Source organism: Furipterus horrens, unplaced genomic scaffold, assembly GCF_987537825.1.
Source record: "Furipterus horrens unplaced genomic scaffold, mFurHor1.1.pri manual_scaffold_21, whole genome shotgun sequence".
Taxonomy (NCBI): domain Eukaryota; kingdom Metazoa; phylum Chordata; class Mammalia; order Chiroptera; family Furipteridae; genus Furipterus; species Furipterus horrens.
Window position 1 is genome coordinate 874,652 of NW_028327191.1, and position 19,774 is coordinate 894,425.

At 58.3% G+C, this 19,774-nt stretch overlaps 1 protein-coding gene across 1 annotated transcript in view; it reads right to left on the reverse strand.

Annotated features, from left to right (window-relative positions):
* Positions 1–4,765: 4,765 nt before the first annotated feature.
* TDRD9 (tudor domain containing 9) overlaps positions 4,766–19,774 on the reverse strand; it is a 57,492-nt gene continuing 42,483 nt past the window's right edge. Inside the window, 8 exon segments of the mRNA XM_090265523.1 lie at positions 4,766–5,072; positions 6,078–6,150; positions 7,304–7,422; positions 11,886–12,024; positions 17,046–17,142; positions 17,604–17,713; positions 18,288–18,358; positions 18,853–19,008. Coding sequence (XP_090121649.1) covers positions 4,971–5,072; positions 6,078–6,150; positions 7,304–7,422; positions 11,886–12,024; positions 17,046–17,142; positions 17,604–17,713; positions 18,288–18,358; positions 18,853–19,008 — 867 coding nt within the window. The 3' untranslated portion in view covers positions 4,766–4,970.

The following is a 19,774-nucleotide window of genomic DNA, read 5'->3' on the forward strand; positions in this document are numbered from 1 at the left end:
AACACAGAGCGGGAGGTGCAGAGGCTGGGGGGGGGACAGGAGGTGCAGAGACTACGGGGCAAGGGGGGGGCGGAGGTGCAGTGGCTCGGGGGCGGGGTTGCAGAGGCTGGGGTCCTCCCGCCCAGTGCCCTCTGAGGGCCAGGCCCGGCACTGCGCCCCCGGGGAGACAGCCCTGTCTGCCGGTTCAGCATGATGGGGCAGCAGAGCCTGGGCTGGGAGGGGCGCGGAGAAGGCTCCGAGCAGCGCCACAGTCACCTTGGAAAACGTGCTGGTTTTGTATCAGGTTAAACCACCACCTGCCCGGTGACCCCGGGACCCCACCTCTCAGGTCCCGACCGGAGAGAAGTGAAAGCACCGGTTTGTGAAGACTTGTTCACAGCATCCTTGTTCCCGGGGGGCCCTGCCGCGACGGTGCGCGCCTGCGATGGGAGCAGAGACCTGCGTGAGCGGAGGTGGCGCGCCAGGAGGGGAACGCGCTGCGGCCACCCCAGCGAGCCGATGCAGCAGCCAGGACAAGCCCTGGTGGGGGGCCAGGCCGCGGGCACCACAGTGAGCCTGCCAAAGCCGGCAGAGGGGTGCGCGGGGTGCGGGGTCCCAGAACCTGAGCTGAGGCTCAGGCCTGCATGTGAATGACCTCCAGCAGCTTGAAAGTGGGGAAAGGACCTTCGATTCGGAGCCACGTGGAAACGGAGGGAACCCAGGGAGACCGTGGTGCCTTTGTTTTGCATTAAACTACAAGTCATTCTAGAATAAACTTTAATAGCCAACTACACACACTTATGTAACAATTCTCCAAATGGTTCATTAAAATGCTCTCACAAAGTTGGAAGCTCTGCTTTGTCACAATTTCTTATCCATGTTTCAACTTTTTTTTTTCATGTATAATGTTTTCCCTGCTATGGATGATTTGCAAGCCCTGCAGTCCTGAGGGACAGGAGCAAGGGGCCAGTGTGTCCCTGCCGCTGACCCTGCCCTGGTGACCAGGACACGCTCCTTACACGGGCCTCCCAAAACCCAAGCCTCTGGAGCGCGTTCTGAAAGCAGATTCCACTGGAAGACGCTGTGAGATGCTCTGCCGCTCCCCCAGGTCTTTCGGAGCACGGCCTCCTGTGGGGCTCCTTGGAAGAACGCGCATCCCCTCTCCACAGGCACTGCTTCTGCTTACGATGACACTTCTGTTTTATTTAAAAACACCCTCTCTGGTTCGTGTTCTGAGATAATCACTCTGATGCGAAGCTGCGCATCCCACTCAGCGCTCCTGGGCTCTGGTTCTGGGTCCCCGCTCGGGAGGGCCCTGGGACTGGTCAGAGGGGCAGCTTCACGGCAGGGACCAGCCTCACCTGAGCACGGATGGTCTGGAAACCACTGCACTTCTTTGATAAGGAGGCCTGGACCCTCAGGGTGCTGAGCCGGCGGGCAAGCTGCTCTGGATTCAGGTAGATGCCCAGACCACAATCGGTGGCATTTCCATCTGCCTGGGACTCCTCGGGATTTTTTAAAAGATTTTACTTATTTTTAGAGGGGAAGGGAGGGAGAGAGGGAGAGAAACATCAAAGTGTGGTTGTCCATTGCATGCTCCCAACGGGGGGCCTGGCCTGCAACCCGGACCTGTGCCCTGTGTGGGAATCGAACCTGTGACCCTTTGGTTTGCAGGCCAGCGCTCAGTCCACTGAGCCACACCAGCCAGGGCTCTTTTTGGATTTTAAACGCTCTTTCTGCAATCTAGCACTTTGTCAATTGAATTTTTTAAAATTTTTAAAAAGTACACACTGTATCAAATAGCAACTGTGTTTCACTGCTTGTAACACAGACCAAAAATAAGAGGCTTTAAAAAGAGACTTTCCCTCTCACATAAAGGAAGTCCATTAGGAGGCAGGCAGTCTGGTCTGGGCATGGCCAGTGGGATGGCACCAGGGCTGAGAGGAACCCACAGCCCGCCACCGTTCGTAGGTCACTCTGAAGAAGGCTGCTGACACTCCAGCTGTCACATCTGTGCTCCAGGGGAGCAGCAGGGAAGGGGTCTAAAGGAAGAGGGCCCACACCCCTTCTCCACAGAGAAGACCGAGGTCATTACCAAGAACGCATCTCCCACTGTTGTGTGCTCTCAATCCCACCCAGACGAGTATAAACACACATGCACTTTGTGCCCATCTGTGTCGGTGGGGCAGGGGGGTCATGATTTTGCCTGTTCCCAGCCGCTGCCGCTTTCACATGACAGCCCATTCCTGGCCCGGGTGGGAGTGAGGCCCCTGGCATGCCGCGCCGCTCCTCATACTGCCCCCCACAAGCCGTTGTCCTCACAGCAGAGTTGGGGGGCACTATTTTCAGTTCTCATGGACGTTGCCAGACTGGTTTCCAAAGAAGTGGAAACACGTGTGACTTGGCCAGCAACCTTGAAGTCTTTTCTCCCCCACCCCCCGCGCAAACGCTGCGGCTCCGCTTCCATCCTGCCTGCCAGCCTGGGTACGGGGCTCAGCCCCTCTAGCGCCCTTCCTACTGAGGAAAGGGGTGTTCCGGGTCTCCTGGCCATCGGGGTTAGCGCCTCCGCGCCCTCGAGCTGCGTCTGCCACCCTGTTCTTGCTGTTTGTTGCTGCTCTTTCCTGAAGAATCTGGGGAGAGGCTCCTGCACGGTCCACAGTGAGCCTGTCATTTGGGCCACAAGCGTCCCTCCAACATCCCAGTGGGCGGCAGTGGCGTCTCCTGCCCAACACTGTCTGGTGAATGCAGTCCCATGTTCACACCTCCCGCACAGCTCTTGCTTCTGAGTCTGCATCACAGGTCCCACACCTGCAGAACCCTGTCCTCGGGCGTTTATCCACCCGTGTGAATTCTAAGGTATTTTTATCCAAAGATACCTCGCTGGGATTCTAACTGGAATTGTATTCACTTGCATATTGATCTTTTTTATGATGCAAAATCCCCCACGTGCTTTTTCACCTGGCTGCGTCTCTCAGTGAGATGTTTCCTTGTTGGGTGTGGGTCCTACACCCTTAGCCCGAAACCCTCTCACCCACAAGGAGCACCCTCTGGGCTCTCACTGTCGTGCTGGAGAGAGGCAATGACCCTGAGACTTGAGCATATACTCAGGAGCCTTACCAAGGCCCGCTGACCCCGCATGTGCAGTCAACAATCTGTGGTTTTGATTCCCCAGAAACTCAGCTGATGCTCAGTACCTGAGAGAATAGGTTCTGGGCCCCTCCCTGCCCCCACTGACCCCAAAAGCTGTGGATGCTCACACTGCACGCAACGCACACAGTTGTCCCTCGGAATCCGCAGACTCCTGGCCACGGATGGAAAACAAGTCCAGGTATTTATAGAAAGAAACCTACAGCCCTGGCTGCCGTGGCTCAGTGGACTGAATGCTGGCCCGTGAATGAAAAGGGTCGCTGGTTCGATTCCCAGCCAAGGCACATGCCTGGGTTGCGGGCCAGGTCCCTGGTTGGGGGCGTGTGAGGGGCAACCACATTTTGATGTTTCTCTTCCTTCCTTCCCCCCTCTCTAAAAATAAAATTTAAAAATATTAAAAAACGTGGATTGAGCATCGGCCTGCGAACCAAGTGTCACTGGTTCGATTCCTAGTTAGGGCACATGACTAGGTTGCACATCAGGTCCCCAGTTGAGGGCGTGAGTGAGCGGCAACCACACAGTGATGTTTCTCTCTCTCTCTCTTTCTCCTTTCCCCTCTCTCTAAAAATATATAAATAAATAAATTTAAAAAAAAAAAAACCATTAAAAAATGAACACCTGCACATACGCAGGCCTGCGTACTTTAGGCCCGTGGTGTTCAGGGCTCCGCTGCAGCACATCTCAGCAGAGGGCCTCGAAGGCTGCGCAGCAAGCTTCCAGGCGGCAGGCCCAGTGCTGGATCCTCTGAAAAGTCAGCTGGTGAGGCCGGCCTTGGCTGGCGTCCCATTGTTCCCTGACAAGGCGGGTCCTCGTGCCTCCACCATCCGTGTCAACAGCGCAGTTTGTGCTGGGCCCTAAGTCAGGAGCTTCGGTACCTGCGGGCAGGAGGCGCCAACACGACTGGCCGCCACCTGCCTGCCACGTGACCCCAGGGAGCAGCCTTCACCCCTGGGCCTGTTTCCCGGGCTGACGGGACCGCCATCTGCGTGCGGTCACACCTCAGCTGCGAGGACTCCGCCCTGCCACTGCCCGTGATGCGCCGAACTGGAACTGGTCTCAGGACCCAGCACCCAGGCGCATGGCATGCCGCTCATGCTCCCTTGTGCGCCCAGAGGGACAGGCCTCTGACCCCGCGACCCGCCCACTCAGACCCTCACTGTCCCCCACCCCACCAGGCGAGAGCCCGCTCAGCCTCTCCTGGCTGCTGCCGTGGTCCCTGGGCTCTGTTCTCCTGATGGGAACTGACTTTTAAAAAGAGGTCTCCATTCTTTAACCAGTTTTATATATACACTTGGGTTTTTTAGGATAAAACACATTTCAGTCTCCTGGCTAAAAATGGTCAGAAACAGAAACTTTGTCTAATGTTTTTATTGTCTTAACAGTGTTATTAGCGCCTAGGCAATCTCTCTGATTTCCAAAACCTGGACTAAGAATTGTAACTGAAGTCAAAACCTGAAGTTTACAAAACTGAACTTTAGTTTTACCAAAATTGGGTATTTTCCCTCATGAAAAAAAAAAAAAATTAGAAAATTCCACATGGTTTGACAAAACTTTGGCCGTGGCACAGTGGGGGGAGGGGCGTGCAGGCGAGGTCATGACAAACTGAACGTGTGTGCGGGGCGCCCTGCCTCCCGGGAAGCGCACAGCAGTTGGGGACCCCGGTCCCAATGAGGTCATGCAGAGCCACCCCGAGCGCTCAGCACAGTGGCTCTCTGCTCTAGAAAAGACTCGGCCTTCCCGCCCTTCCCACCGAACACAAAGAGTGCTGTGCAGCCGCCACCAGGGAGCCAGGAGCCAGGGTGCAGAGGCCGGCGGGTGCAGGGAGCGGCGGGCTGGAGGGGTCTCTAGGGGCCAAGCAGGATCAGTCTGTGGAGCTGGTAGAGGACAGTGCTCCTCCCTTGGCCGCGCTCCTGCTCCGCCTGCTCCATGACCAGCTTCGGGTCCACCTGAGGGCACAGAAGGGCCCGTCAGGCTCGGCGTCGGGACGGACAGTGAAGCACGATGAGCCGGGAAAAGGGTACGCAGAGAGCGCTGAGTTTCCAAAACCATTTACAGAGCGCTCCTCTGCTCTCGCACCACCAAACCCCATAGATCTGGCCACTCCCCTCCCAGTTCCTGGGAGCACCGCGTGACCCCCAGCAGCCCCGCGCCCCCTCGCCGTGTGGGCGGGAGCAGGGGCTTCCTCACAGGGGCACACAGCACACAGGCTTCCTAGAGCATCAGCCTCCAAACGCGATTCTGCTCTCAGCTTCCAACGCCGGGAGCCTGCGGGACCGGTGGACTGGCCCCGAGGGTGCTGAGGGCAGCCAGCCAAGGGCACGCGGAGGGGTGCAGGGGCAGCCTTCCACCTCGGGCCGGGAGGACACGCTCCTGGCCCAGGAAGCAGCGTCAGCGGCTTCACTTCTAAGGACGGCCCGGCCGGGAATCAGAGCCTCAGCTCCTCCCTGGGCCCCTCTCCCTGAAATCCCATCATATTCAGCTTTCTAACCTCATGGACCGGAAATGTGAAGGTGCCCAAGAAGCGCCCTCCCTAGTCCCCAACTGCCATGGGTTGAATTGTGACCCCAAGTTCACACGTTGAGGCCTGACCCCCAACAAGATGCTACTAGGAGGTGGTCAGGTCTGGTGAGGCCGTGAGGTGGGACCCGGGACGGGTGAGTGCCCCCAAGAGGAGGAGGAGGCCGGAGCTCTCTCTCCCTGCCACACAAGCCAGGACCCGCGTCCGAGCCAGAACCCAACCGCACGGCACCTCAATTCCCCTGCTTCGGCCTGTGGACGGAGTGCTGCTCTGACAGCCTGTGCGGACGGGGGTGACAACGGCGCACCTCAAAGCCGGTTTCATCCAAACCCGCGGCCCACCATCCGGGCGTGGCAGGAGGGCACTATTCTGTGCTGCCTCTGACGCCCTTGCTGACCAGCAGGGCCGCCCCCACCCTCCCGCTGTCACTCACCTGGTCCCACTCATAGGGCCTTTCGTGCCACGTGGGGACGATTCTCTCTCTTGGCTTCAACCGACAGAACAAACTGCAATTTTGAAGAAGAGAACTAAGTCACCCCCAATGACATGTTAGTAACTGAAAACACTGCTGTGGTTTCCCTAAAAAGACTAACTGCCACGTACTTTCCCCTCAGAATTGTAACGACGACGAGTGTGAAAGGTCAAAACACAGCAGCTCTGACCAGAGGGCACCTGAACCCACATGTGCTCGGAAACAGGCTGCGAGAGAGCAGAGCCGGGGACCTGCCGTCACCTAAACGTCAGCGCCCGTGACAGGCTGGGCCCCTCGCCAGCTTCTGAGCTCGCTCAGCGCTGGCAGCGCCACCTCGGACGCGGGGCCGGGCCCTTGGGCCGCCCGCCTGGTGCAGACAGACACACCGACGGGGCGGCGGGCCTCTCGGGGTGACGTCAGCACACAGTTCGTGCAGAGGCCCTGTCACGGAGGAAAGTGAAGGGAGAGAAGTAACCTTGGCCTTTCCCGCGGCTGCTGGGTCAGGTCTGCACACTGGATGCCTCTGCAAACTGCTTACACGACTAAGAGAAACCACTGACATGTACGTGGGGCGGAGCCGAGCCACCAGGCGCCACCTGCTCTTGCCCCACCCCAGTCCCGGCAGCGCAGGACGTTGTCTCAGGGAGGAGGGGCCTGCCAGCAGCCCGGGAGCTGTGCGAGCGGTGGGCTGAGGCGTGGGGGGCCTCTGCTCCTTGAGACCATGGTCCCAGCTGCCCTCTAAGCCGGTCAGGCTGACCTGGGCTCCTGGCTCGTGGCAGCTCCAACGGCGCCTGCCCTCGGGATCTGCCAGGTCTGGCCGTGGGGAGCCCAGCCGGGGGGTGGGGTGGGCAGGGTGCTTATTCCCCACCTCCTTCCCTGCGGAGGCTCCAGAGAGGTCCTTCCTCCCCTGACCCCCAGCAGTGGCCACTGCACTCACGGTCGCGTCCCTGTGCCCTGCCTGTGCACCCTGGAAGGGTCTCTTTGTCCCACTTTCCTCGAATTAGCCCATGGAGGGTGCCCGCCAGCTCCTGCCCGGGGCGCACGGGCTCACAGGGCAAAGGTGGCTGCTGCGCCCCGGCAACATGCCTGTGGCCCTGGGGCGTCTCTTAAACTGTCCACACCAGGTGCAGACAGCGGGGAGCTGTGGGGCGTGGGGGGGTAGCGAGGCCAGGGCACCGCGCACTCACCCTAGAAGTTTCTGGCGGGCGTTATCCTGCAGCTGCACGACTCTTTCCGGCCCGAGGTACCGGGACCCGTTCGGGCCATCGCACACGAGCTTGTTAATAGCGGCCCTGAGAATGTTAATCTGTAACGAACGGCAACAGACCCACACTTGTGGTTCTACTGTGACTGCACTTCCTCCACATCTGCACAACTCAGACGCAGGTGGAGCTGTCAGCAACACGAGCTGAGCAAATCAGCAAAACAACACAAATCACGTCAATAACCACTATCATAACTCAAGAAACAGTAACAAAGAAAAAATTAAAAATCAGCAAGAAGGCTTCCGGCCAAGATGGAGGTGTAGGTAGACAGGCTGCGTCTCCCTTCACAACTAAGAAAAAATACGTCTTCCTCAGAACTATAAAAATCAATCAGAAGTTCCAGAAAATCAAACAGAAGGAAAGTCCAACTAAGATGTGAAGAAATACTCATCCGGACAGGTAGGAGGGGAGGCCACGCCCACAGCAGCACGGGCAGCGGAGGCAGTGGCAGCAGTCCTGCATTTAAAAAAGTCGGCAAGGACACCGAGCAGCTTACCCCTGCCCTGGACTAGACCACACAATTATGGTTCCAGAGCTGGGAAAATAAAGCCTCATCGCTTCTGACTGTGCGGGCCAGTGAGGGCTGGAACGGCAGAGGGAGCTACCAAGTACCTCAACAGAGTAAAAGGGGCAAGTGCTGAAGAGACAGCAGTGTTCCCACTCTGACCCCTCCCCCACATACAACCAAGACACATCGTAATTAAAATGCCAAAGGTTCAAGACAAAAAGAGAATCCTAAAAGCAGCAAGAGGAAAGCAGAAAGTTACTTACAAAGGAGTTCCCATAAAAAAAAGAAATGTTGCAGGCAAGAAGGAACTGGCAAGAAGTATTCAAGGTGATGAAAAGCAAGGACCTACAACAAGATTACTCTATCCAGCAAAGCTATCACTTAGAACGGAAGGGCAGATGAAGTGCTTCCCAGAGAAGGCGAAGCTAAAGGAGTTCATCACCACCAAGCCCTTATTATATAAAATGTTAAAAGAACTTACTTAGGAAAAAGATCAAAACTATGAACATTAAAATGTCAACAAACTCAGAACTATCAACAAAAGAATCTAAAAAATAAAAACAAACTAAGCAAACAACCAGAATAGGAACAGAACCATAGGTATGGGGATCATTTGGAGGGTTATCAGCTGGGAGGGGGAGGGGGAGAAACGGGGAAATGGTGCAGGGACTGAGAAGCATAATTGGCTGGTACACAACAGACAGGGGGAAGTTAAGAATAATACAGGAAAGGGCGAAGCCAAAGAACTTACATGCACAACCCATGGACATGAACTAAGGGGGGTGGGATTGCTGGAGGGAACGGGGGTACTAGGCAGAGGGGAGCAAAGGGGAAAAAATTGGGACAACTGTAACAGCATAATCAATAAAATATGCTAAAAAAAAATAAAAGTAAAAAAAAGGTTTTAAAACTCAGCAAGGAAGGTCTGACTTTATGGCCCAGCCCCCGTTCTGACCCGCCCCCTAACCCCAAACCGGCCCTGCTGCCAGCAGCCCCTGCCCAGCCCGCCTGCGCCGGGGCCTGAGGAGCACCTCGCCCCCCGCACTCACCACGCTGCACTGTTCCAGACTTCACGGAAGAGCGGCAAGGATGGACGGACAGACGGACAGACAGGGTGTCCTGGCGCTGCCCCATGCCCCCCGTTCCCATGGGGCACCTGTCAGCTCAGGCCCCAATCGGGTGCATTGCGAGGGCTAACTCCAGCTCCCTCTCCCACCCCTTTCTGGCCCAGGACCCCGTTCAGGGCACGCACTGCACTGTCCCTGCTGTCACGCCGCCCAGTCTCCTCGGCTCTGAGTTCTGGTCAGGTGTTTGGGTCTCCGTGAGGTTCTTCTCACAATCAGATGGGGGTGATGGGTTCTGGGGAGAAGCCTGCCAAGATGTGGTGGGCTCCCAGCATGTCCGATCACAGTGGGGGGTGAGGGTGCAGGGACATTGTCCGGCTTCCCCACCGTGAAGCCTCTCCTCCCTCTCCCCACTCGTCGCCAAGTCTGGCCTGTCCTCAGGGCGTGGCGTCTGCAGGTACCACCCAGAGTTCTGTACAGAGATGGGCCTCTTCCTCCATCTGCTCAGCCAACCACTAATATCCTATGGACACATGGACATCACTTCCTACTCCAGCTGTAAGCCAATCCCATGATGTTTTATTTTGTCCCAGCTTCGGCCGGAGCTCTCCCCGCTGCCTCCTCGGTCCCTGGGTCCCTGGGACCCTGGGACCTGCCCCTCCCTGGCTTTTGAGCCAGCCCTTCCTGACCAGCAAAAGAAGTTCCTGGCTCATCCTGGCATCTCCCTGCCTAGGCCTAGCCGGCTTCACCAGTAACTCAAGGAGCCCTGGCTCCTTCGGCTGAAAAATCCAGTCCAAACCACAATCTGGCACTGGGTCTGTGCCCGGCTCTGGGTGCATTCCCAGGCCCTCCCGGAGCCCACTAACACACGCACGGGCAGAGCTCCTGCAAAGCAGGAGTGGTGCTGGATCCTGGGTCACAGGGCCCCTTCCAGCTTCCTCCCCACTGACCCAATGAGGTGCCCACTCCCAGCTCCAGCTCCATGTCCAAATGCAGGCACATGGAAAGCAGTCTTGGGGCTGATGGCTCTCCAGCCAGCACAGCAGGTGTCTGCACAGACCCATGCGGTGGCACCCCCAGCCCCCACCCACGCCCTATCCCGAGGCTCCTCTTCCTGTGTGCGGGGCAGCTGTTCCCGGCTGCTGTGTGTGTGATCACATGCACTGGAGTTCCCCTCTTTCCACAGAGACCGTCTGCAGTTGTGACAAATGTGTAGTCATGTACCTGCCGCCAGGCGCCCCACGGGCCACGGCTTCACTCTGTGCCATGGGCCCCTCCCCTGCCTCCATGACCACTGGACTGTGTCTGTCCCCAGAGTTCAGCTCTGTCAGAAACTCATGTGAGCAGAATTCCGCCACATGGAGGCCCAGCCCTGGCTTCTCTCACTCCGGAACCGGCCTCTCTGAGCCGCCCCTCTTCCTGCTGACGGGGGCCCCCAGTCAGGCCACTATGGCCCATCCACCCCTGCAGAAGGACTCTGACTGCTTCCGGTGCCCGTGACTGTGACCTCTGCGTGCTGTGGCCCCCGGGCACACACAGGCTGCACGTGGATGTCAGAGCCCAAGTCTCGGGGATGACACTTGGCAGTGGGGTCGCTGGGCCTCGTGGTGCGTATGTGTTTTACCTTGAAGAGCCTCCTCCTCCCAAAGCATCATCCATTCGGCGATCCCGGCAGCAGTGAGCAGCGCTCCTGGGCTCCAGGCCTCGCTGGAGTTGTCCTGCTCAGCGATCTGGGTCCCAGCCGCTGTCACAGCGGTGCCCAGGCAGGTCCCAGTTGCCATAACCTACATCTTCCCAACGATGACAGCACTGAGCATCTTCTCACTTGCCCGGAGCCGTCCGTGTCTCTGTGTTTGCACTCAGCTGCCTGTTTCATGAACTGGGTCTTGGAGTTCCTTACACTTTATGCATGGAAACCCTTTATCTGATACATGACTTGCAAACACCTCCTCCTAGAGTGGAGCTCATCTTTTCGTCTTCTTAACGGTCTTCGGCAGAGCCAAAGGGCTTAGTTTTGATAAAGTCCAACTTACCCATTTTTCCCACAGATCAAGCTTTTGTTGTCACAACTACAAACACATGGTCAAATCCAAGGTCACACAGGATTTTCTCCTCTACTTCTGGAAGTTTTACAGTTTACATTTTACAATTCGGTCTGTTGTCTAACGAGTATTTTAAACCTAAAACCCTCTCTATGTGGACAAGCAGTGAAGTTAAATCAACAGAAGAGAACATGACACAGAGGACTCGGCCAGTGGCCTCTGGAGGTGGGACGCAGGCCTCACACGCAGCCCATCTCCCCTCCTCCGAGTGGTGGTGCCAGCCTCACCCACGTCCTGGGGCCTCACAGAAGGCAGAGGCGGCGAAGTGCGCAGGAGCAGAGCTTGTCAGGCTACCTGCGGCGAGGGATTCGCTGAACAAAGCTTTCCGAAAGGCAATAAAATGGAATCGCTAGAACCATGAAACCCAAGGACAAAGCACACAAAATATAAGCCCACATCCTCAGCGTTAGGTTCAAACGCTACGAAATCACCTGTCCACCTGCTGCAGTTTCTGAGCGGTCCCTTCCCCACCCAGTGACGCAGACCTCACTGCTGAGGGCCCGTCTGCACAGCTGCCAGCTCGGCCAGCCCCCTGTGCTCTGGCCCCAAGGGCCGCGGGGCAGGGGCAGGACCTGGCCCCAGCTTCCCGACACGAATGAGCACGAGATGCAGCGAAACCTCAGAAGGAGACAGGGACAGAGCCCTGAGGCCGGGCCGTCGGGGGGCTCAGCCTGCCCCCAGCAGAGCTCTCTGTCCCAGGGACCCTGGTGAGAAGCCCGGAGAGTGCAGCGCAGGAGGCCGAGGGGCAGCAGCACTCCAGGGCCGGGGGCGTCTGCGCTCGTGGCCAGACAGGCGTCTAAGCGACACCCACGAAGGACAGGGCGCCTCACCTCCACTATGTCCTCCACAGTGACCTGGACGTCGAAGGCAAGCTCGATGTCGTGCTCCGGCAGGATAGGGGCCCCCGAGCTGGGGCTCCACCCCAGGCCACAGAGCACACCAGTGTAGCGCTTCCCGGCCTGGTCAACCCTAAACGAGACGTTTGAGAAGAGTGAACATTTCAAAACAGTAAGCCACTGTCTTCAAGTTGGCGGCACTGACCTACGTTCTGCCAACCTTAGTACAGCAACTCATTTCGTTTTTGCATTTTCTCTCCCATTAGAAATAACGGAAGCATGTATAGTTACCAATTAAATGTTTTCACTAACGCATTATCTGGAGTCCTGATTCTTACTGCGGCAGGTGAGATGACGTGAGAGATATTTCTGGCACACCCCGCCTTCCGCCCGCCTCTGAGTTCGCCCCCCGGCCGCGTTCCTGGCGAGACGGCTGGAGAAGCTACACATGCTCCTCCTCGTCAAGGAGGCCCGGCGCTCAGCGAACGCTCACGCGCCGGCTGCGCGCTCCCACAGCGCCAGTCGCGCCCCCGCGGCCCCCCAGGCTCCCCGGGCCGGGGCTCCCCTCGCCACACGGTCACACCACTGCCACTTCACCGCCTCCCCCCTGGGCCAGCTCCCCAGCAGCGCCCACCCGCGCCTGCTTTCCCCAACCGACCTCCCAGAGTGGGCGTCAGCTCCAAGCATGCCTGCTCGCTTCCCCTCCTCGCCAAAGGGACCTGTGGCCTCCTCCGGTGTCGTGAGCCCTGGGCCCTACAAGCCGTGGCACAGCCCATCTGCCGGCTTCCCCACGTCCTCAAGCCGCTTCCTCGGGCCCCGCAGCTCCCATGTCCCCGGCTCCCCTCCGGGCTCCCCCAGCAGGAGCCGCCACCACCTCCCCCAGACCCTATCATGTCCTGGCACCAGTTAAAATGCAACTGCTGTGGCCTGTCATGGGCTCAACAAATCATTACAAAATAAGGAAACCGACATTAATATTGAACACCTTCGAAAACAGTTTGCTAATTTTCTTTGACTCTTAGCTCAGACCTTCTCCCATCATCTAGATCAATCAAGTTTTGATGGAATAAGGTAAGCAAGAAGTTTTTTTCTTAGTCCTGAAGATACACAAACACACACACACTTCTTTTCACTTTCACAGAAATCGAAAAGAATTCCACTTTGCATGAACTCAGAAGAGAGGCTCAGAGCTCAGACAAACTCAGTGCTGAGCGCTTCCTTTACAGGACAGTCACCAAGCGTTTCTCTCAACAGCACGCTCCCCCATTACTGACAGAGCAGAAGTTGTTATTACCGCAAGTCACACACACCCTCCGCAACACGACAGTGGCCAGGGCCCCCCGAGAGCAAGAATGCTAGTGCTGCTGCGTCGGTGAGACCAAGGCGCCGTGGGACGCTGCCGGGGACACGCGCCGACTGCTCAGCGTGCCCACCTCTGCTTGTCAGCAAGGACGTCCTAGATGACCTGGCCTGGAACTGCCCACACCAGGGCAGTAACTCCGCTCGTCTGTTCTAAATCCGAAATCAAAAACGGTAGCCGAAGCCCGGGGGTGGGTTCTTTGTGAACCTAGGAAGCAGTCATCCAGACCACGGAAACACGGTTTCCTTTAGCACGCACGCTCCCAGCTCAAACTGGACACTGCAGATATCACAGAGGAGTGAGTCCACCCGCGGGAACCTCCAGGGCGTGCTGCCCACTGAGTTCACACTGGAGCAACCTGCCCACGAGGCCAACTCCGCCATCTGGACGGGCCACATTCTCCAGACAAGGATGTTTGGAACAAATGCACCAGCGGAGGTGCTCCTACTGCAAGCTAGGATTCCAGAACTGCCCAGGGGAGCCAACAAGGACATCTGCTTCCGAAGAAGCGTCCGTCCACCGGAAACGCCCACGTCAGAGTGCTGCCCAGTGGCCCACAGTGCACGTGGCGCCCGGCGGCCCAGTGCTAAGCAGTCGTTGCCAGGGCCTCGAGACGCTTCCCAGCCTGCGCAGGCCACGTGGAGGGGGACTGCATGGCCCCCTCAGCCCCCAGAGCAGCCGGCTGTGACAAGGGCTCCCTGGCCTCCAATCCCCCGTGCTGGGCCTGCTGGGCCTGCCATGCCGCACGGCATCCTGGCTGTCCTGAGACAGGGACAGCCTTGGCCACAGAAGGGCCTCGGGCCACGGGGCACATACCGCGGCCCGCCCCAGCTGAGCAGCCCCGTCTGAGCTCATCACTCGTGCTCCCAGCGCCCGAGAGGGACCTCTGCTGCCTTCTCCTGGGCTCCAGGGCTCTTTAAACCATGGGACAGACATCAAGATACTTTGATGTTGCAAAACCAGGATGTGAACATCCTGCAAACAACTCTGAGGGGTGAGCACCGCGTGTGGCTGACCGAGCCTCCAAACACGGCAGCAGTGACTCCCACGCTGCCTGCTGTCCTTCCAGGGGCGGCGGACACTTCCCAAGAGAAGCGGGACCTGTGGCGTCCGTGGGAGGGACTGGGGTCACGGCCGGTCCCACAGGAAGAGCAGCTTCCAGCGGGCTCCCCGTCGGGACACCCGCCGCCAGGACGTGGGGCAGTGCCGCAGAGACAGCTGTCTCTCAGGGGTCCTGTCGGAACCCTCGCGCGCAGCCTGAAGGGCCGTCTGGGGCGGCGGCTGTGCAGCCACAGCAGCAGAACCGGCAGCGAGAGTGAGAGACCCCCTCACACCCACTCGCACCTCACTTGTAACCGCTTCCCCTGATAGGACCTTGGTGGTTCTGGAAGATTCCAGCTCACCGGTCACCTGCATGGAAGCGCCAGCTCTTGGAGGCTGGACCAGGGCCCCGCTGATCCGTGCGGCCTGCAGACCCAGCTCCCCATGGGTGTCCTGGGCTCAGCTGCTCTCAGCCACCCCTCGCACGGAGACCCCCACCTCCTGGGGTCCTGAAGCCAGCGCAACAGGGACTGTCAGGAGAGCACCAGGACCGCGGCCAGCAAGGCGGAGCAGGCCTGGTTCAGGCCAGAGGGACCGAGGTGACAGGCAGAGCATGCAGGAGGCTTGGTGGCCCACTGCCTGAGGAGAGCAGGCAGCTATACAGCGGCTGCTGCTGGCCGGTGGAGGGCCACACACACCTCCTCCTCCGTGAACATTAAGAAAATGTCAAACTTCAACTCTTCACTGAACTCTCTCTCCTCCCAGACTTGCAGTTTTCCAGTCGCCATCCACTGTGACAGACCCAGAGGCCCCGCAGCCTGTCTACAGCACTGGACACCCCTGGGGTCAGGGGCCGCTGACGCCGGTGGGGCAGCCCCCGCAGGTGGACACGAACGCGCGGCCGGCGTGCCTGGCCGGCTGCAGGAGGCTGGGCACCAGGGGCTGAAGAAGGTGCCCGCCCACATCACACCTCCTTCACCCCCCAGGTTTCTCAGAAAACAGTTGCTACTGACTCAGCGTATTTAAAAACCCCACACGGCTAGCGGGGGCCAGAGTCTGGATGAAGGCGCTCAGGCCCAGCAGGCCCGCTGGCACCCCCAAGGGCACACCAGGGGGATTCGGCGTCAGCTCTGCGCAAAGCTCGCTGCACTGCTGATACGTCACCTTCTCCTACTAAGCTTTTCTTCTGGAAAGATGGTGTTTTAAGTACCAATTACCCCAGAGCTGCTTGCGTGTCTCCGCCTGAGCTGGCTGCGCTGTGGCGGTTTGGAGATAATGCTCTGCGCGCTCACGCCCTCGGAAAGTGCCTGTGTGCAGGAAGAGCGCAGAGGCAGGAGCCAGGGCTACTCAGGGGTGAGCCAGCTCTCTGAGGCCCCCAGAGAGGAGTCCATGTGTGTGTCCCCCGCACTCCGCCCAGGTGACACTGGCTGGTAGAGGACCACATGCAGAGCGTTCCCATCTTCCCTGCAAGGGCCCCGGAAGCCCCTGGATTCGTGGAGGCCACGTCACCACGGTCAAGCCAGGGAGAAGCCAGATTCCAGCCCCAAGGCAGAGCCAAGGTTTTTGGGAAAGAGCAGGTCAGAGACAAGGGTCTGTCTACCAAGGCCATCACACGTTATGTGCAATTTAAATGGGTGTTTACAAAGACAGCATCACAACAGGACAAGGCTTGTACTGTGGGAAAGGATGCAGTGTGCCAAAAATCTAAAAACAAAATAAAATGCATACATGTGAGAATACTATAAATTAACATACTGAATATTTAAAAATGATCACACTCATTTTTCTCCTCTCAGTTTTTCCATGTTTTTCTAAGTAGCATACATATTTTAGTGGGGGGGGGGCATACACAATTATTTTTTTAAATGACAAAAAGCACTCTATAGTCAAGACTGCAGAGTAGATTCTGAACAGGCTAGCGGCAGACAGAACGGAGCCAGCAGCAGGGTTCCTGCAGCCCCCTGGGTGGAACTCGAACTCACTTGACGCCTAAGGCACCTCCGCCACCAGCTGCCAACAGGGAGGGGCGGGGGCCAGGCCCCACTTCAGTGTCTGCTGCGGTCACCTGATCTATCTTGCCCCTCAGGACCAGACCTAGTTCCTCTGCCAGTGCCCGCCTCTCTGGTCAGCGCTGCGCCCACAGAAAATGCTCCACAAACCCCCCTGTCCAAAGGGCACCCGTGCGACCTGCTGCCCCGCACCAGCCCATTTGCATCAGACGCTCTCCTCACCCCAGCCTTCTAGCAGGTCCAGCTGGGTCCGGGCACCACAGAGAGCGACAGTAGGTGGACTGGCTGTCTTCCTACCGCATGGTCGCCGCCCTGAGTGGCACGGACCAGGCTTCCTGTTGACACCTGGTCACTAGAAAACTGAGCCACGCTCACAACCCATTCACAACAGCAAAGCCTAGTCACTGTGTCTGAGCCTTGCCGTGTTCCGTTTCCTGACCACACCGCATTCGAGCTCCGGGGACCCTGCGCGCCCCTGTGAACTCCGGAGCTCTGGTGACTCCGTGAGTCCCCAAGCACCCTCCCCACCCCCGCAGCGCAAGGCCAAGCCCAGAGGCGACGACACTCACGGAGGCTCCAGCAGCCGCCCCGGTGCCAGGAAGAGCCAGCAAGCAGCCAGAGCGCCACGGTCAGGTTTTCGGTAACTGCTTTCTCTCCAACAGGAGCGGGGAGGCACCCATTTCTCCCACCCAGTTCCCATCTCACAAAAGCTGCGGGCGCCGTGGGCGGAGGCCCCGTACACACCGTAACTCCATCACTGGGGTGAAGAGCATGCTGAGCATGGCAGGCAGGCCGGGGATGTGCGGCAGCAGGGATGTCTCTCTCAGCAGCATGGTGGACCCTGTTAGACAGGCTCTGTGAGAGGCAACATCCTGGGGGCAGTCACACTGTGCGGGGCCCCCTACTCACCCCCAGAAGCCCCTCCTCCGCGGGCCTGCCCCCTCCTGCCCCCCCGTTACCCTGACAGTCATCACTCCCTGCAGACACCTGGCCACAGAGCTCAGCCTCGAGGCTGTCTTGGCTGACCTTTCCTTGGCACCCTTCTCTCCCTCCCGCCTCCCTCGGCTGCGGGTCTGCCAGGACCGAGAACTTGGACTTGTTCACCTTGGCGGCCAAGCTCAGTGGAGGGGGCGGGCAAGTGGAGCCGACTTCGCCCCCTCGTGTAAAAGGAAGGGGCCACGCTCCCCTCCTCACAGAAAACGGCCCAGAGGCACACACCTGCCCATGGACTGGGAGACAGGCTGTGCCCAGTGACAGGCGCAAGGCGGGGAGAGAAGCCCCGCGAATGAGCGGCCCCCTTACCCGTGGCGTTGACTGAGAGAGACGCTGCCACCAGCACCCTCTGGTGGAGGTCCTCCGGGGTGTCGCTGATGGCCACCGAGTTGATGCTTTCCTTCTCGATCCAAACCCGCCTACAAGAGGTCGGCAGAGGGGGCTGCAGTCCTTCCAAGGGGGTATGCGACGCCCACCCTGTGACGGATGCCTCTTAAAGACATGGCCCATGTGGCCCGTGAGTGTGGCCGTGGGTCCCCCCCTACTACCCCGGTGCTGTCCTAGGGCTCTATGGCCCCGTCAAGACCCTCACGAACCTACCAGGTAATGACCACTTTCTCCTGTGAACCCCACCCTGGGCCCATAATTTCCAGGGGACACTGAATGCATTTTGTTCACTGCTGACCCTACATGGGGTGGTCCCCAGGCTCCCAGACACAGCAGGCAGCCCCAGGTGTGCAGAGTAACAGCAGTAACGAGAACAGGAGAAAGGGGTCTGGGGTGAAAGATACGCCAAAGCTTCTGACCCAGAACAGCCGTCAGATGAGAGCGCGTCAGAGCGAGCGCCTCTCAGGCCTGAAGCCGGGGGCGAAGCTGGGAGCAGTGAGAAAAGGTAGCACATGCCCGCAGTCTAGAGGCGAAGATCTGTTCCTGACAAGCTCTGTGAACACGGGAGCGAAGAAAAAACTTCTTGCCAGGCCTCATGACTCCTACCTGAACTTGGAAGTCCGGGTCAGGCTCTGGCACTTGAGCTCATAGGGGTTGAAAGGCCCATGGAGTGTCACCTGCACACACATGACACGCAGACCGTCACTGGGAAGCAAAATAGCATCTGCCGTGGATTTAAAACTCAAAGGCAGCCCCTGTGCTCAGGAACGAGGAGGCTGCACCTCAGTGGCCCAGCGGGCGGGTTCGGTGGGGAAGCAGCGCCTTGAGGGTGGCACTGTCCTGGGACCAGCAGCCCCACTAGCCTCCCTCACCACCCACGTCACCGGCGCCTTTGGCCAAAAAGGCGACCCACGACCACTGCGGTCCGTGAGCAGCCCGGTCGGGGACGTGGCAGCCGGCCCTCCGCCCACACAGGCAGCCGGAGGAAGCCAGACCGGCGCTGTTTCCGTCCCGGGGCACAGCCAGCGCGTCCGGTACCTCTCCACAGCCGCCCGGGCCTCTCCCTCAGGAGCCTCGGCTGCCCCGGCGCAAAGCCCTGGACTGAGGCCCAAGGACGGGCGTGAGTGCAGCGCGCACGGGGTCAGCAGAGCGAGCGGCAGTCGGCTGGTACCTTGTGGCTCGGGGCCCCGAGCTTGTTGGACAAGAAGCTGTCCAACAGAACCTGGATCAGGTGCTTCTCCTGGTCCATCCCCGGGGACAGCGCGCGCATGGTGGCCACGTCTTCGACTGATTTGGAAAAGAGACCCTTGAGAACTTCATGGCTTTGCTGAACGAAATAAGAAAAGTTCTTTTACTAAAACAAAACAAAACAAAACAAACAAAAATAAAAGTCAACTCCACAAGTGCCCATCAGTGCATGAGAGGATAAAACAACTCTGGGACATTTACACAGCGGAATACTACTCGGCTGTAAAAGAAAGAAAGCGTTGCGCTTTGTGACAGCGTCGATGGACCCGGAGAGCACTGTGCTATGTGAGATAAGCCAGGCGGGGGAAGACAGATACCATGTGATTTCACGCCTATGTGGGATCTAATGAACCAACTGAATTAACAAAGTAGAGACAGACTCATAGATGGAGAGCAGATGACAGCTAGTGGGGGAGGGTGGGGGGAACGGATGGAACAGAAAGGAAAAAGGGCTCAGGGACATGGACAGCAGACTGGTGATTGCTGAGGGGAGGGGATACAAGGGGACTAAATGGTAAGGGAAAAAATACACTGAGACTCCTGGCCAAGATGGAGGTCTAGACAGACACGCTGTGTCTCCCTCCACAATCAAGATGGAACACAACTACCTCAGAACTAGAGACAACCCTAAGTCCCAGAAAATCAAGCTGCACATAAGTCCAACAAACAAAGATATAAAGAAGAAATACTCACCCAGACAGGTAGGAGGGGTGAAGAGGACATGCTGTGGTGGCAGCAGCGGCAGCAGGAGGCCGGCGAAAAGCACAGTTACATGTTTTAAAAAGTCAGGAGGGACACCTGTGGAGGGCTCCCAGCACCAGACCAGACCACGCAGCTCACTGTCC